Source organism: Delphinus delphis, chromosome 20 (genome assembly GCF_949987515.2).
Source record: "Delphinus delphis chromosome 20, mDelDel1.2, whole genome shotgun sequence".
NCBI classification, from domain to species: Eukaryota; Metazoa; Chordata; class Mammalia; order Artiodactyla; family Delphinidae; genus Delphinus; species Delphinus delphis.
Window position 1 is genome coordinate 31,896,387 of NC_082702.1, and position 18,809 is coordinate 31,915,195.

Sequence of the window (18,809 nt, forward strand, 5' to 3'; positions counted from 1 at the left end):
AGAGCCTGTGCTCCGCAACAGGAGAGGCCACACAGTGAGAGGCCCGTGTACCGCAAAAAACAAAAATAAATAAATAAATAAAATAAAAATTAAAAAAATAATGGTATCCTGTGACTATTTTGTATCATTTTTGTATGGTCATTCTGAGTTGATTTAACACATGGTTATTGCTTTTGTGTCAAAGAATTACCTTGAGGAAAAAAAACCTAAGTAATACATTTATCAAATCCATTTGTACATTTTTGTTTTTAGGATGCACTCCAGAAATTGACTGAAATTCTCAACTTAAATGGAGAAGTGGCTTGCCAGGACTCAGGTCATCCTGCCAAACACAGGAACACATCTGCAGTCCTAGGCTGCTTGGCTGAGAAACTAGCAGGTAACTCTGGGAAGCTCCATCAAGGAAGATCTTAAGTTGTTTAACATCAAGGGGAAGATGGCACTGCAGGTCTTTGATCAAACCTGCTTTACCACAAAGACGTGTCTCTAAAAAAATAAAATAAAATTGAGCAGCAGGGTCTAACTGGAAAAAAATTACTCAAGGCCACAGAGGTAAATGCAAACTAATTTAGCTTTGAGGACTTTCAGAGGGAAATTTAAAAGAAAAAGTTTTCCTTATTTGCTTTAAAATTAAAAATAAGAGAAAAGGCTAAGCTCATATGATAAAGATTGTATGTAATATGTAATATACATATACACACACTTTATAAAGTTTAGCTAGGCAATAGAGACATATTTGGTAGGGGAGGAAGAAAAGGAACTTTAAATTGGAGCAATTCCTGAGAAGACAAGCAGATTTTTTACTTGTCTGTGAATGTTACCCATTTTACGAAAGTTAACATCAAAGTATAGGTGAATAACCCAGCTAGTTGCATCATTTATGGTGGAAGAAACAATGGATTAGAAATCAAAACATGGGTATTGGTTCAACCTCTACCATGTGCTCCCCAAGTGCCCTGGAGTAAGTCACTTCAGGAGTGTGTCTCAGGAGTGGGCTCAGTTGCTCAACTGTGAAATGGGGATAGTACTATTCCCTGCCTTAAGCAGGAGGTTTGAATAAGATAATGCACATGAGAGTACTTTGTAAAAGAGCTCTACAATTTTATTGGTATTAGTTACAAATTCAAAATAATGTAACACGTTTAATTATATCCAGTGTTTGTTGTATTCATCTAGGTCCTGCAAGTATAGGTTTACTTAGCCCAGGAATACTGGAATATTTGCTACAGTGTCTGGTAAGTGAGACATCAAAGCTAGTTATTCTTAGTCATCTAGAATTGTGCATTTTTCTAAAATTGCCCACTTAGCCACTGGCACAGAGAATGGAATCAGCTATAAATTTTATTTGCAGGTGTTTCCTGAGTGTTTATCTATTCCTTCCTGTGTTTAAAAAAAAGTAAGGGCAGGATAGGAATTTATTGCAAGCAAAAACAGCTGAGTTGGTCTGGTTTTAAATTTAGTCATAAGATAGGTGCTATGATTGGCTTTTTTTGTGTGCGTCCTTAGAGTCTGCCAAATGGTAGTAGCAACCTCCGCAGTGGAAACAAAATTACACGGCATTCCAACAGGAAACTGTGAGGTCAGATTCCCAGTGTATATAAATCTCTGTTCCTCCATCCCTCCCACCATTACTGCTCTTAAAACTATTGTTGAGTATTTGATATATCGTCTGTGAAGCTTGTGGTTTGCCAAGGCTGTGCTATCGGGTCTCTCACACTGCTTGACTGCAGTCTTGACTGGTCTATGTTTTTTAAAGTTATTTTTCAGGCCTACTGTGCGTTGGCCTTATTTCAAAATCTGAAAGACCCTTTTTTTCAGGACCTATATGATATGTACTTAAAACACTTAACACTATGCTAAGTAAGCACTGTAGGGATACAGAAGTAGTCTAACAGTCCTTTGCCCTCAAGCAGTTTCCTGGTTAGGGGAACAAAACTACTCAGACAAGATAATTAGCCTCCATTTTATGACAGGATACGATCAAGGGCAAAATAGCTTCCTTCGGACCAAGTGCCAAGGGTTCTGAGAAGGTGGTTGGGAGGTGGGAGAAACGGGTGGAGGGGGCTGGGAGTCATGGGAGGCAGACTTCCTGATGAAGGTGGGACCTCAGCTGGGTCACACCACAGGGCTAGGATTTGTTTGTGCACACAGGAGGAAGAAATGGGTTTCTTAGCTAAGGGCACATCACCGGCAGAAGCCCAGAGCCAGAAATGGCCATGTTCCCAGCATATTACAGAGAATTATCTGATCAGAAGACAGTGTTCAGAGACAGGAGGACATAGACTTAGTAGCCAGGTGGGGAGGGCTCAGGGCCTGAAAAACCAGACAGAGGGAATGAGGATGGATGTGGCAAGAAGCAGGGTGCTAAACAGGCTTTGCAGCAGGGAAGGGCAATGGTTACATGAGCTCTGCAGAACCCAGTTGGGCACCAGAAAAGTGAGTGGAAATCATCTGTTGTTCTAGAGCTCTTTTGCAGGCACCTAGCATAGCTGTGGGGAAGGATGGCTGTGAGAAGATATGATGTTAAGCAGTTCGACCTTCCTTCAAATGTGAACACATGTGACATGAACTTAAATGTAACTGAAAGAGCTCACTTGTTGCTCTATCCCACCTACCATCAGCATTTGTAGAATTCCTTTCAGAGAACAGGTTGAAAATGAAGCCATAAGTTGTTAATTTCATTATTTATAAATTTGGAACTTGGTAGTGATGAATGGCTCCTTTTAGGGTTCTGAATAAAAAGCCATTTTTAAGCTATATTTCTGGGCTTCTGTTTGGCTTGCTTAAAGGAATATAGGAATCAGCATGATTTTATTTAACAAAGCTTTAATATATAAATGATACTAAGTAAAATAACATAGTACATTCAATAAGATACTTTTGAAATTTCCATATCTATAAATGAACACAGTAACTTCAAGAAAATAATATAAGTTTTAAGAGACTCTATCTTGGTTTATTACTAACAATATTAGCAAATGGATAATCATGGACTTGAATGAGTAAAACTTCTCCTACTGCTCCAAAAAAAAATCTAGCACACATTGGGTAAGAAGAGGAAATTGATAACTTGCCACCTCTGCAGGGCAATGATTTTTTTATTTTTTTTTTTACCTTTTGTTGTCTTTCAGAAATTACAGTCCCACCCCACAGTCATGCTTTTTGCACTTATCGCACTGGAAAAGTTTGCACAGACAAGTAGGTATAGTGACTTCTTACATTAATGATCTATATCGCTTGTTAAAAATCTTATTTTTCATAGTTACTGGATGAGCTGATGCTTTTGAACCCCATCAAACATGCATACATTCTGGGGAATTCCCTGGTGGCCTGGTGGTTAGGATTCTGGGCGTTCACTGCCGTGGCCCCAGGTTCAGTCCCCGGTTGGGGAACTAAGATCCCTCAAGCCGTGTGGCACAGCCAAATAAATAGATAAGAAGCATGCATACATTCTGATTTGTCTGGGTAAACATCTCAAAGCCAGTAAGATGTAACAGTGACAAAGGCAAGAGTTTTCTCACCTAAAGAATCAAAACTTAGTGGTTCTGAAGAACCTAGGGGCAGGACAGGAATAAAGACGCAGATGTAGAGAATGGACTTGAGGACACGGGGAGGGGGAAGGGTAAGCTGGGACGAAGTGAGAGAGTGGCATGGACATATATACACTACCAAATGTAAAACAGATAGCTAGTGGGAAGCAGCCACATAGCACAGGGAGATCAGCTTGATGCTTTGTGACCACCTAGAGGGGTGGGATAGGGAGGGTGGGAGGGAGATGCAAGAGGGAGGGGATATGGGGATATATGTATACGTATAGCTGATTCACTTTGTTATACAGCAGAAACTGACACACCATTGTAAAGCAATTATACTCCAATAAAGATGTTAAAAAAGAAATATATATATATATATATATAAAGAGTCAAAACTTGGTGACCGTGATTACCCACTTTTTATAGCTAAAAATTTAGTGATCATATTGCTACTTTCTAGAAAATAGAGCTCTTGGGCTTTGTCATTATTATAGTTTCCAGATTCTCTAATTGTCTCTCCTCACTCTTTCCCTCCATTAATCTACCCAGTATATCATCCTACTCTTTCATGGTTAATTTAAGGTTTATGTCTTCCCAACAGGTGAAAATAAATTGACTATATCTGAATCCAGTATTAGTGACCGGCTTGTCACGTTAGAGTCCTGGGCTGATGATCCTGATTATCTGAAACGTCAAGTTGGTTTCTGTGCCCAGTGGAGCTTAGACAATCTCTGTAAGTAGGAGTTGTCCTGTATTAAAATGCCTGTTTTCATTTCCAAATCCACTTCTTAAATAGGATCACAGGTCTTTATTTTGTGACAGTGAGTGTGAGTTTTTCCATATAAGGTCCTCTACTGGGTGGGTTGGCTATATTCTAGCAGTAAAGTAAAGAGTCTAGGGACTCTTCAGACTATTAGATGGAATGCTTCTAATTGCAGCACTCTCCTGTTCGAAAACTTTTACTGGTCCCCTGTTTCCTCCTGCATCCAGGCCATTAATCAGATGCTACTGTCTAATCAACTCTTTCCAACACAAACTCTTCTCACTGTCCTACAAGCAGTTCCCAATCATTCCTACCCCTGGGCATGTTCCCCTCACTTGGAATTCCCTCTTTACTCTTCTCTTTGTCCCAACTTTGCTCTTCAAAACTCAAGTCATGTCTTACCTATACCGTGAGAGTTGCTCCCAACTTTTCTTTTTCTCCTCCAAGAGCTGCAAGAACTAAAACTATATTACTGCTCTATCCTCACTCCCCCTCCCACAGGTAGCACTGTGCGAAAGCACAGTTGGACATGTGACCCCTCTGCTCCTACTGCAGCATTATGGGGAGTAGCTCAGTGCCCAGCCTGTGTAGTGCCAGTTAAAGAATAATTCTGAAAAAGTACCATTTGGATTTTGCTGCATGCAAAATAATGACTATAGGGAACAGAAATATAAACCTAGCAGTGCTGCTTTTACTAGCATTTGCTTAATTAATCTTCATATGGCAGTGTAGCAGCAAAGTTAAGGTTATAAGTCTATCAATTCTGCCATTTATGAGCACCTCCACTTCTTAACTAGAATGGCAACTAGCGATGACAGTAGCTTTTTTCTCCACAACAGCCTGCCTTAGAAATGTGCCCACTTTTTCTTTTGCAGTTTTAAAAGAAGGTAGGCAGCTGACCTATGAGAAAGTGGACTTGAATAGCATTAAGGCCATGCTAAATAGCAACGATGTCAGTGAGTACCTGAAGATCTCGCCTCATGGCTTGGAGGTAAAGCTTCCATAGATGGACCATTCTGGGGAGAAAATCTTGTCCTCATTTTCCTGCCCTGGTTCTGAACAAAAGCAATCCTTGCAAAATAGATGGAAATTTTCTACATACGCAAAGAGTGTTTAGAGGTAGAAGTGGTGGGAGAGAGCGTGTTTGGGATATTATTTACTCTTTCATATCTAACATGGTCCTATACATAAAGTACATGCTATAATGTTTATTGACTGGTTTAAATATGTCTGATTTTCATCTCTGCCATTTTAGGCAGTTAAAGGTACAAAGACTAGTGTTTCTAAAAGAGGCCCTTCCTTTTTTTGTTGTTGTTTTTTTTTGTTGTTTTTTTTTGCAGTATGCGGGCCTCTTACTGTTGTGGCCTCTCCCGTTGCGGAGTACAGGCTCCGGACGCGCAGGCCCAGCGGCCACGGCCCACGGGCCCAGCCGCTCCGTGGCACGTGGGATCTTCCCGGACCGGGGCACAAACCCGTGTCCCCCGCATCGGCAGGCGAACTCTCAACCACTGCGCCACCAGGGAAGCCCAGCCCTTCCTTTTTTTAAATCCCTGCATAACCAATTGTATTCAGTCTAGAGCTTCACCTTCTCCCTTTATGTTGAAAATGTTGCTGATTTGGGGGTGAAGGTTAATGAAAGAGCCGCTTATATACAGGAAGGTACCGTTAGGCACTAGACATGTCAAGATTAAAGAGCCGTTGAAGAATGGCTGCAAATAGGTTCTTTGATCTTACATCTTTTTGCCAAATGCTTTATGTAGTTTTCTGCTTCAGATTATTTTTAGGTACTCCATCTAATACACTTCAATATCCTTCTCTCCCTCATCTCCCTCCCTAACAAGTACAATGTTTATGCATTTGGAAAAGATTCTACTATAAGAGCAAAGCTCTGTAAGTACTTAAAAATGAAGCCAGTAGCCTTCTCTAATTCTTACTTTGAGGTCTTCCAATCCTTTCAATCTGGAACTCCCTGGAAATTAAACTATAAAATAGAGTGTCCTTCCTTCGGTTTTGTACTTTTTGTCACTGAGAATGCACAGGGAAGAAGACAGTAGTCCACCAGGAGCTTTAATGAGGAAGAATAGATTCTACCTTCTGAGCCGTTGGTTATCTCTGGTGGTCTTCAGGCATTGATGGTGGACTTCCATGCTCTTTGATTTTGCCAGGCTCGCTGTGATGCCTCTTCTTTTGAAAGTGTGCGCTGCACCTTTTGTGTGGATGCTGGGGTGTGGTACTACGAAGTAACAGTGGTCACTTCTGGTGTCATGCAGATCGGCTGGGCCACACGAGACAGCAAGTTTCTCAATCATGTGAGTACCTTGGAGACCTGTGTGGATGAGAGCAGCAGCAGTTTTTTTGGCGAGTGGGTGGCAGATACTCATTTTTCAGATAGTTTTGCACAATAATCGTTCCTTGGGCTGAATCACATGGTGCCAAATCCCTAACAGTGGTTTTCTAAACTGATTTAGAAATAGGAAAACACAGGTGAAATTGCCCGTCAGCTGTTTTTTTCCCCTCAAGTTTTAAGTTCATGTTAATCTTCCACCCAGAGTTTAGATGTGCTCTTTTTCCTCTTTTTTTTTTAAATTAATTAATTTATTTTGTTTTTGGCTGCATTGGGTCTTTGTTGCTGCGCGTGGGCTTTTCTCTAGTTGCAGCGGGGGGGCGCTACTCTTCGTTGGGGTGGCTCCTCTTGCTGTGGAGCACAGGCTCTAGGTGTGTGGGCTTCAGTAGTTGTGGCACACGGGCTTCAGTAGTTGTGGCGCACAGGCTTCAATAGTTGTGGCTCGCAGGCTGTAGAGCGCAGGCTCAGTAGCTGTGGTGCGCAGGCTTAGTTGCTCCACGGCATGTGGGATCTTCCCAGACCAGGGCTTGAACCCGTGTCCCCTGCACTGGCAGGCGGATTCTTGACCACTGTGCCACCAGGGAAGCCCCTCTTTTTCTTTTTAGGCTCTGCTCCAGCCCCAGCCACATGTTTGGCTCAGTTTTTATATTGGGTCCAGTGATGGTTTTTACCTTGCGTTTAAGCTTTAGGAACTTCGTAGGAATTCTGTTCCTTTCATAAAATACTAAATGTTGTCTTGACTCCTCTTACTTTTACCTTATAATTAGTAGGCACATTTGTTTTCAGTATTCAGTATTTATCTTTTGCTAGACAAAGCTGTAATTTATAAGGGAAAATTAAGTCCACTAGAGGAAGCAGAATTGGGCTGCCTCTACCTGGGTGTGAGAGGTTGGGGTTCTTCGCTTTCCTACGAATGTTAATTTCTTGTCACTTTATACCCTTCTAATGCCCAACCCAATCGGCTTTCCTCTCATAGTCATATTATAAGCTGTTTGGAATTAATCCAGTTTTGATCAGGAATGTTTTGTGGACATATGATTTTTACCCTTTGAGCTGGGAAAAGTCCCTTAGATTTTTTTTTTTATGTTAATCTAAATAATAACCTCCCATCCCATACAGCTAGTTTCTAAAGTGCCCTTTCAACAAGGCTGTACAGCATCCTGGAATTGTTCATGGCATTTTACTAAACTCCTTGCTGGAAAGAGACGAATTGGAGGAAGAGGGCCCAGGGAGAGGTCAGGTCTGGATTTTTGTCCAGGATGGAAAACTGGACCCCAGTCTGCCATTGCTTTGTTGGGAACCTTCCCTGATGCGGCGCCTCCTAGTCCTCTAGGCCTTAATTAAAACCTGGAAGAATGGGGCTTTTTTGTGACACCATGTAGTCAGAAGTAAGTGGGTCTGGAGAACGATGCCAGTTAGTCTTTTAGTGCCCAACTTGGGCACTAATTTAAAGAAGACAGTATCAGTTACACTGACAGCCTGCCCCAAATGATGTCCTCAAGAGGATTTTTTAGGAGTTAAAAAAAAATCTTAATTTCCAGAGCACCTTCATTTTAGAGCCTATCATCCGATTCCCACAACAGTTTTTACTGTCACAGTTTCCATTTCACAGATGAGAAGACTGAGACTAAGACTGGGACAAAAAGAAACTAGGACTAGAATTCAGTCCCCTTCCTATTCTACAATAGTTGTGTTCTTTGCATTTGAAAATTGAGAGAGTCTCAGAGAAGTCGCTAGTCTCATTTGGAAGTAAAGATTTGTTTGGGAACTAGAAGAAATGTGGAATCCTCTCGGGAGAAAGCTTCGATATAAAATGTGCCTCTCCTAATTTGGCAGCACACTACAGGTCTGAGTGTAGTATATTTGAGACTGAATGTTGCAGATTGTTTTTTTTTAGTGGCCAATGAAGCTGGATAATTTTATCTGATGGGTGAAACTAATTTCTGCCATATAGTTGCAAAAACTTTGGCTTCTCAAGTTAAGAGGCTTAACATACTATCTTCCTACCTTCCAGATTGCTTGATAGACTTAATTTCTTTCTTTAAAAAACAAAAATGAAACATTTTTCCCTGATTCAAGTACTGGTTGGTGAAGTCTGATGTATCTTTCCCCAAATGTAGGATTTTAATGATGTTGCCATACTTACAACTTTGCTTCACATGGACATTGTTCTGGTGATTCTGAATCCTTTTGCCTGTACAGATAGGGTGTGGTTTTATGGAATAAGTCATTCCTAGAATACATGCAGTTTCTAAAACTTTGAAGTCTGTTCATAGACTTATTTTAACTCCTACTGCTTGGGCTTCGGTTTTGAAAAGATGGTCAAAGTGTTGGGCTTGGACATAGATCATTAATCTGAGAAGCTAAAGGATAGTTCTTGTTCAGGTCACTTAGAGAATAGTTATCTTGTATATATTTATGGGGGTTTGGGAGGAGCAAGTCTCCAAGGGTGCATTTTGACTTATCTAAAATATCTTTTGCCTTTTCATGAGCATCTGCCATGTGACAGGTCTTTCACATACTCATCTCTAATCTTTTTGAGAGTTTGGGAAGGTATTATTCTCCCATTTAGAGATGAGAATGAAGTTCAAAGAAATTAATTTAGAAACTTGCCCAAAGTCACCTAGCCTCCAACTGCTGGCGAAGAATTCAAACCCTGGTCAAGGCAGCCCGTGCTTCTTTCCCTGTTGAAGCCTCTTGCCATGGAGACAATGACTCTGCTATCTTAAACAGAAAAAGAATGACTTGGAAGCCTATTGGGAGCTCCCAGACTATTGAGGGGTTTGAGAACCAGACAGGCTCCAAGGCAGCATCAGAGGCCAAGACACAGGAAGTACAACAGCCAGTGTTTTAGGGACTAGGATGCCAACACTGCTGCCACAAAGGTCCTAACCATTCCTCCATGTGGGGTCACAGACACTAGGTGTCTGATGGGAGGGTCCGGTTGGCCAAGGTCACATCTTACCCCTCCATCTCCAGAGCAGGAGGCAGGACATTGTATCTTCATTACATTTCCCATAGCAGGAAGTAGTAGGGATACTGGACAGCAGAAGAAAGGATGGTGTCCACCACATAGGGAAGGAGTCAATATATTCTGTAAACAACAAACTCTGGATAAATGCTTTTTTGTTGTTTGTTTTTATTAATGTTGCCATTACTAAAGTATACGTGACCAGAACATACAGATCAAAATAATCACCCCAAGTACCAAGCTAGCTACACTGTTCTCTCATTTGTCTGCCTCAGCTGATGGAGACCATAGTTATAGTTCCACTGGGAATGTTTTCACGTTGAAAGAGGGTGTAGTACATCTGGACTGCTCTTTGGTATGTGAGCTCAAAGGGCTTTTTAAAGTGTATCTCTGCTTAGCAGAGGCACCTACTTCTTAGCCTGTAGAAGTTGATCTGTGGTTAAAATGATTAGAGTTCCCCCTCTGTCTCCAAATGCCACATTACTGTGAAATTCATCCAGGCATAGAAGACATTGCATGGTAAAGTCTGCTCTTAACCAATTCTTGGTGGCTGGGAATCTTCTAGGAATTTCTTTCAAGTGTTCAGTGGAGGACTTCCTAGGACATTAGAAAGGAAAGATAGAAAAGAATTGCTTGCCTTTTGCCTATGCCCCAACACTCCACAAATAAAAAGTAAGTTTTTACTTATTTGTTCAGGCTTTGAAAGGAATAGCAAGGTGTTTTTTCTAATAGACTGGTGAATATCTTCTCGGCCTTAGGCTGAGAACTTATGCAAGCTCATTTAACTCTTGAGTAGTCTGAATAGTGCATTCAGAAGCTAATTCAGAAGCCTCACTTTGGAGAACACTCATCCGAATTCAGTATGTTGTGGTCCGAGTAGTCAAGAAGCATCTTGGAGCCCTTTTTCCAATCTATCTCCTCACTGCATTGTCGCATAGAATAAGCAGACCATCACCAGGATCTGAGATCTTACTTGGATTCAGCCCACATTTTCAATGCCTTTCTCTACTATAATCTTTCACCATTGAGCCTTAAAGATAGCAGTTGTCTGATCTGCATGTTTCCTCTGTATTTTCTATTTTCTTCTTATAAGTGCTCAAAATAATTTCTTAAGATCCCACCTCCCCTTTTATGTTAACAATAAAATAATTGTGAAATAATTAAAAGGCAGGAACTAATAAAAGAAGCTGCCAAGGACCTGTGTGATGTTCAGATATCTCAGAATACCTGTTAGCTGATTACCCACTATAACCTTCTGTTGTCTCCAGTTTTGAAATCTCTGAGCATGTGGGTGTTTTGAAGTGTACTACATGAAAGAAAGGTGTTTGCCCACACCAGCCTTGGAATCAGAAAATTCCAGGGTCCAAACTTGACTTTTTTAGTAACATGTCCTTGGGCAAGCTGGTTGACTTCTCTGAGCCTTATTTCCTCTTAAGATGGAATATAATACCACCAGCCTTAAGGTGGTTCATGAGAATTAAATGAACTAACAGATGTGAAACTTGGGAAAAATTTGTTGGTGAAGTCACACTCTATTCTGACTCTATGTCAGAATTTTGGTATCTTCCAAGAACTGTAGCCTCTCTCCCTTCATCCAAAAAGCTTAGAATTCTAGCCACCAGGTTAATGGAACACAGCAGGCAGAACCTTGCTAATCTTCTGGGCCCTCTCTCCCTCCAGGAAGGCTATGGCATTGGGGACGACGAATACTCCTGTGCATACGATGGCTGCAGGCAGCTGATTTGGTACAACGCCAGAAGTAAGCCTCACCAACACCCCTGCTGGAAAGAAGGTATTCATTCCTCTTCATCATGAATTTATTAATTAGGTTAAGACATCTGGTTATGATGAGGCATTTATTATGTTAGGCTTTAAAATCTTTTAATGGAAAAAGAGTAAATGTGAAAAGGGATATTAGCTTTTGTATCCCCTACCATAGATGTGAACCGTACTCCTGATATTCACCTCTGATGGAGCCCTTCCTTTAGCAAAACATTTCAGACTATAAAATTCTTAATTTAGTGGGGAAATGATCATTTTAAGATTAATATGAATTCTAGTTTCCTCTCTGGGTATATGTCTTAAATCAAAGCAGCCGTGGAGATATTGAGGACACTGAAATTGTAATGCCAATAAAATAAGGTTATTTTCAGAGAATTGGCACTATTCAGTGGACACATTCCGGGGCTCTCTAGGGCAGCTTTTAAAGATGACTTGAGTACTGTTAGCCTCAAACACTTCTGCCCAGCCTCATTTCTCCAGACATCAGGCTCAGGATGCTGCAGGGCCAGGACTCTCAATCAAGGCTCTAGGATTTTAGCAAGAATATATCTTATCAACAGCATGATCTTTTTTGCCCAATTCAGTTTTTTTTCCCAACTGCTTTGCAATATTAAATGCCCTAGACCCATGAAAACATTTATTAATGAAAGATTCAAACAGCATAGTTAGAGCCACAGTTGATTTGTTAAACACTTATACCAAAAAATTTAAGGTGAGTGTTTACCCCCAACTAAATACAGTGAAAACAGGGCTTCCCTGCTTCAGCACCACTGCACCAGAGGGTAGTATTCTCAAGGGGCCTCCTGGTGCACTGCCTTGTTCTGAAGATATAGAGTCATATGGTAGGGGATGGAACCTCCGGAAAAATTTTATTCCCAGCATTGGAGCTAGATGGGGGATATAGCCCAGCTTCTTCTCCAAGCTGCCCTCTCTCTGTTTCCTGCCACAATCAGCATTATAGATGTAAACTGAATTTTCAGGCATGCTAAGAGAGCAGGAATTTGACCCTTGCTGTGAGGGGACAGCTTCTCAATTAACTAATAGTGTGGAAAGGAAAAAACCTGCAAAGCCCACATAAGCCCTCATTTTAAGGGTTTGCAGGTTAAAGGAACATAACACTTCTTCATTTTTTTAAAAAATACTTTTCCGATATTTTTTTGTTATCGTTATAAATTTATTTATTTTTGTCTGTGTTGGGTCTTCGTTGCTGCGCACAGGCTTTCTCTAGTTGCGGTGAGCGGGGGCTACTCTTCATTGCAGTGTGCGCAGCCTTCTCATTGTGGTGGCTCCTCTTGTTGCGGAGCACGGGCTCTAAGCACATGGGCTTCAGTAGTTGTGGCACGTGGGCTCAGTAGTTGTGGCTTGCGGGCTCTAGACCGCAGACTCAGTAGTTTGTGGCACACTGGTTTAGTTGCTCTGCAGCATGTGGGATCTTCCCTGACCAGAGATTGAACCCATGTCCCCTGCATTGGCAGGCGGATTCTTAACCACTGCGCCACCAGGGAAGTCCCAACACTTCTTCATTTAACAAAGCATTAAGATAGAGGTACTGTCTGCAAAGACTGTCTTGTTTGTTTTTTAAATGATTTTTTAAAAGATTTCTTCAGTTTATTATAAAATTTGGAAAATAGGGGTAAAAAGCAAATGAAACCAAAATCTCATGTAATTCCTCCATCCAGAGATTTCTTTAAAACACAATCTGGTGTGTATATATAGATATGTATTTTTTTATTAATTTACCTTTAACATTTTTTTAAAATTTTTATTGGAGTATAGTTGATTTACAATGTTGTGTTAGTTTCAGATGTACAGCAAAGCAAATCAGTTATACATATACATATATCCACTCTTTTTTAGATTCTTTTCCCATATAGGCCATTAGAGAGTACTGAGTAGAGTTCCCTGTGCTATACAGTAGGTCCTTATTAGTTATCTATTTTATATATAGTAGTGTGTATGTGTCAATCCCAATCTCCCAATTTGTCCCTCCCCTGCCCTTACCCCCTGGTAACCATAAGTTTGTTTTCTACATCTATAACTCTATTTCTGTTTTGTAGATAAGTTCATTTGTACCCTTACTTTAGACTCCACATATAAGCGATATCGTGTGATATTTGTCTTTCTCTGTCTGACTTACATCACTCAGTATGACAATCTCTAGGTCCATCCATGTTGCTGCAAATGGCATTATTTCATTCTTTTTTATGGCTGAATAATATTACATTGTATATATGCACCACATCCTTTTTATCCATTCCTCTGTTGATGGACATTTAGGTTGTTTCCATGTCCTGACTACTGTAAATAGAGCTGCAGTGAACATTGGGATGCATGTATCTTCTCAAATTATGGTTTTCTCCTGATATATGCCCAGGAGTGGGATTGCTGGATCATATGGTAGCTCTATTTTTAGTTTTTTATGGAACCTCCATACCGTTCTTCATAGTGCCTGCACCAATTTACATTCCCACCAAAAGTGTAGGAAGATTCCCTTTTCTCCCCACCCTCTCCAACATTTATTGTTCGTATATTTTTTGATGATGGCCGTTCTAACTGGTGTGAGTTCTTACTTCATTGTAGTTTTGATTTGCATTTCTCTAATAATTAGTGATGTTGAGCTTTTTTTTTTTTTTTTTTTTGCGGTACGCGGGCCTCTCACTGCTGTGGCCTCTCCCGTTGCGGAGCACAGGCTCCGGATGCGCAGGCTCAGCAGCCATGGCTAACGGGCCCAGCCGCTCCGCGGTATGTGGGATCATCCTGGACCGGGACAGAAACCCGTGTCCCCTGCATCGGCAGGCGGACTCTCAACCACTGCGCCACCAGGGAAGCCCAAAGCATCTTTTCATGTGCTTTTTAGCCATGTGTATGTCTTCTTTGGAGAAATGTCGATTTAGATCTTCCACCCATTTTTTAATTGGGTTGTTTTGTTTTTTTGATATTGAGCTGCATGAGCTGTTTGTATATTTCGGAGATTAATCCCTTGTTGGTTGCTTTGTTTGCAAATATTTTCTCCCATTCTGAGGGTTGTCTTTTCATTTTGTTTATGGTTTCCTTTGCTGTGCAAGAGCTTTTAAGTTTAATTAGGTCCCATTTGTTTGTTTTTATTTTCATTACTCTTGGAGGTGGATCAAAAAAGATCTTGCTGCGATTTATGTGAAAAAGTGTTCTGCCCATGTTTTCCCCTAAGAGTTTTATAGTATCCGGCATTACATTTAGGTCTTTAATCCATTTTGAGTTTATTTTTGTGTATGGTGTGTATTTTTTGTTGTTACACTTACTATGCCTTGAACAGCTTTCCAGGTTATTAAATAACATTGTTTTTAATGGCTTTTCAATATTCCATTATATAATAGTACTATATTAATCAATGCCTCAAGGTTGGAAGTTACATTTTTGCCTTTTAAAATTATTATTATAAAAAAATTATAAACCATTCTGGATTTTCTCAGGATAAATCCTTAGAAATGAATCTTCTCTGGCAAAGGGTATACAGAATTTCAAGGCTTTTGCCATATATTGCCAGATTTTCCTCCAGTACCACTGAGGGTCAATTTTTCTTGTCATTACTTTATAATTTCATGTATTTATCTTTGACTATTTATTTATTTTTATAAATTTATTTTTTATTTATTTATTTTTGGCTGCATTGGGTCTTTTTTGTTGCGTTCGGGCTTTCTCTAGTTGCAGTGAGCGGGAGCTACTCTTCATTGTGGTGCGTGCACTTCTCATTGCGATGGCTTCCCTGTTGCAGAGCAAAGGCTCTAGGCGTACAGGCTTCAGTAGTTGTGGCACGTGGGCTGTTCCCAAACCAGGGATCGAACCCATATCCCCTGTGTTGGCAGACAGATTCTTAACCACTGTGCCACCAGGGAAGTCCCTTTGACATTTTAAAAAGCAAAAACTTGGGCTTCCCTGGTGGCGCAGTGGTTGAGAGTCCGCCTGCTGATGCAGGGCACATGGGTTCGTGCCGTGGTCCGGGAGGATCCTACATGCCGCGGAGTGGCTGGACCCATGAGCCATGGCCGCTGGGACTGCGTGTCCGGAGCCTGTGCTCCGCGGCGGGAGAGGCCACAACAGTGAGAGGCCCATGTACCGCAAAAAAAAAAAAAAAGCAAAAACTTTATGAGTGAATATGAATGCTTTAAAAAAAAAACATGTTTGGGGGCAGTTGTTATGTCAGACAGTTTTGTTTTGTTTTGTTTTTTTGGCTGTGCCTCACAGCTTGCAGGATCTTAGTTCCCAGACCAGGGATTGAACCCTTGCCCTCGGCAGTGAAAGCACAGAGTCCTAACCACTGGACTGCTGGGGAATTCCCTCTCAGAGAGTTTTAACTCTCACCAGAGAGGCAAAAAAGTTCATGATTTTGATCTTACCATATTTTACTGATCCCCAAATGCATATTTTCCCCACATTTTCACATCTTTGAAATTGGGATGCATCTTACAATTGATGACTTTTCATAGATTAATTGGCAGCATTTTCCTCTTAATGGTACATCCAAATATTGATGTAAATGGGTCAGATCAGTTGCAGAAGAAGCAAAAATGATGAATATGTTGAGTACAGGGCTATAAAAACAGACTTAATACAGTGACATTAAAACCCTGAGACAGCAGAATCTCCATATCCTAACAGTGTTTCACTTTATCCTCTAGGAGACACAGTAGGATTTCTGTTAGATTTGAATGAAAAGCAAATGATTTTCTTTTTAAATGGCAACCAGCTGCCTCCTGAGAAGCAAGTCTTTTCATCTACTGTGTAAGTACCTTCTCTCAGTCAAACATTTGAGCAGATGCATGGAATGTACTTTTCTCCAGAAAAAAAAAAACAAAAAAAACTTTGTCCGTTTATGTAGTCAGTTGTGATGAGAAATCACTGTATTTCAAGTAATTGGAGACCCATTTGATCTTACCTAAAACCCTCCCAGAGTTTGATATAGGAAAGTAAGAGCAGGATGTTCTCTGGTTCACAGTTCTGTCTAGGTTAATAAACAGAATGTCACCCTTCTTTCTGCTCGGGTATGGCTTATTCCCATTTTCTGAACACCACTTTGTGTAAGAGCTTTACTTTGTTTTTATGAATTCTCTTGACCTCTGTTTATTTTTATTTGTAGATCTGGATTTTTTGCTGCAGCTAGTTTCATGTCATATCAACAATGTGAGTTCAATTTTGGAGCAAAACCATTCAAATATCCACCATCTGTGAAATTTAGCACTTTTAATGACTACGCCTTCCTAACAGCTGAAGAGAAAATCATTTTGCCTAGGTAAGGAATCTGCAGTCAAAGAGACCACACTGGCCATGGCACGGCCAGTGTTGGGCCTTTATGGTCTTAAAGGTATCTGTAACATAATGTTGTAATCCTAGCTCCTGTTCTGGCTCAAAACGCAGGTTTGTAACGAGCCCTTCTGCAGTGTACTTCACCTTCACTCTCAAGCCAGTGTCCCAAGGCTTGAGAGTGGCTCAGTCAGCAGTTTCCAGATGAACTAGAAAATGTCACACAGTGATGACAGCCCTGCAGTGGCAGAGCCTCCATAATATCTCAGGAACAGAAGGGCCACTTGTATCCCAGCTCAGAGATCTGAAGTTCATTCTTAGAACTTCCTTTCACCTTGTCTTGGTGCCTGACAGGGATTCTGAACTTCAGATTCCTCTTAGTGGAAGTGTGAAGTAACACCTTTCTCATCTGTCATGCCCCATCATTTTTTTTATGTAGCCTATCTTCTTGGATGCGGCCCATAAACAAGTCTGCCTTCTCACACACGCCCTGAAAGGTACAATCGATCCATCTAAGAGTTCCCCTGGAGGCTGGCCTTGGTTAAAAGTGCTTCAGCATTTAGTTAACCACCCCTGCAGAATTAAACTTTCCAAAAGTCAGATGGCAGTAGGCGCCAACTGTCGGAAAGTCGTCTTTTATGGGCAGCTTCTCTTGGTACCACATCACTTTCGCGCCCAAAGTGCAGCCTGCCTTGAATAAGAACAGCAGTTACAAGCTCGGGCAGTCCTATAATACACTAGACTTTGCTTTTGTGACAGTGACACCAAGACAGGAGTTGTTGGAGACTGAGTGGCCTCCTTAATGCGAAGGGGTCCTTTTTTACTCATAGAAATAGTATTCTTCTCTGACTTCAGGGTAGGAGATCATGTTCCTGTTTCTATCTGGCATTTTGTAAATTGTTCTATATTGTAAATCCTCTCTGTCTCTATCTCTTCTTCTATTCATTCTTTTTTTTTCTTCTTAAACTTTTTATTATGGAAAATTTCAGATACACACAAAAGAAAAAAAAGAATAGTACAATAAAGCACCATGTACCCACCTCTCAGCTACAGAAGTCATCCACTCATGACCACCTGCTTCTCTTACAGTTTTCCCTCATCTCTGTTAATAGCTCCATTGTCATTCCAGTTTCCCGGGCCGTAATCCTAGAGTATCCTTGACAAGGCAGGGAATGATTTTCTGCCATTTCCACGACAGATCCCTCAGCAAATCCTGTGGGCTGTGCCTTCAGAATATATCCCAAATCCAACTACTTCTTATCCCTCTCCCTGCTACCACCATGGTTGAAGCCTCCATCATTTTCCACCCGGATTGTTCTTGCCCTGCCCTTAAACTGTAGTCTCCCTGTTCCTGCCTTAACTCCCTTCGGTCTATTCAGCACAGTCTCCAGAATGTTTTTGTTACAACATAAATCAGATCATGCACTTCTGTGCTGAAAAGACTCTAGTGGCTTCCTCTCACTTAAGGTAAAAGCTTAAATCCTCTATACGATTTGTCCCCTCCTCTCCTCCATTACTTCTCTGACCTCCGACCCTCTCCCATATGCTCCTGCTCTTTCAGCCATCCTGGCCTCCTTGCTGCTCCTGAAACATACCAGGTCTACTATTGTAGCCCCAGGGCCTTTGCACTAGAATGTTCTGCTGTCACAATGCTTCTTGCTACTAGAATGTTCTGATGTGTGTTTTCCAGGACCACTGAGCAGTTAACTCAATTCTGACACTGTCTAACTGGAGATAGCATCAGATCCCACTGGTGAAGGACTCAGTCCTGCAAAGACTGCCCTTTTCTCCCACTTTAGATGCCAGTCACAAGTCCAGTTTATGACCAAGTGGCTGTAAATTGGAGGCTCCCATGACCTCCTCCTTGGGTTTGATTAATTTGCTAGAGCTGCCACCACAGAACTCAGGAAAGCAGTTTACTTCTTACTAGGTTACCGGTTTATTAGAATAGTATATAACTCAGGAACAGGCTATCTGTGCATGCCAATCTCCCTGCCTCTCACTTGTTCACCAGCCATGAAACTCTTTGAACCTTGTCCTTTTCGGTTGGTAGGGAGGCTTCATTACACAGGGCTGGTTCATTAAATCATTGGCCTTTGATGATGGAACTCAGTCTCCAGCCCACTTCCCATCCCTGGA

General features: G+C 41.2%; 1 protein-coding gene across 2 annotated transcripts in view; it reads left to right on the plus strand.

The window, feature by feature from the left end:
- RSPRY1 (ring finger and SPRY domain containing 1) overlaps positions 1 to 18,809 on the plus strand; it is a 46,772-nt gene that overhangs the window by 20,842 nt on the left and 7,121 nt on the right. For both annotated transcript variants that reach the window (XM_059999917.1, XM_059999916.1), the window contains exons 5-13: positions 253 to 379; positions 1,177 to 1,235; positions 3,132 to 3,198; positions 4,135 to 4,266; positions 5,172 to 5,287; positions 6,462 to 6,605; positions 11,292 to 11,403; positions 16,049 to 16,151; positions 16,507 to 16,659. In XM_059999917.1, coding sequence (XP_059855900.1) covers positions 253 to 379; positions 1,177 to 1,235; positions 3,132 to 3,198; positions 4,135 to 4,266; positions 5,172 to 5,287; positions 6,462 to 6,605; positions 11,292 to 11,403; positions 16,049 to 16,151; positions 16,507 to 16,659 — 1,013 coding nt within the window. The remainder of the gene's footprint in view (positions 1 to 252; positions 380 to 1,176; positions 1,236 to 3,131; positions 3,199 to 4,134; positions 4,267 to 5,171; positions 5,288 to 6,461; positions 6,606 to 11,291; positions 11,404 to 16,048; positions 16,152 to 16,506; positions 16,660 to 18,809) is intronic.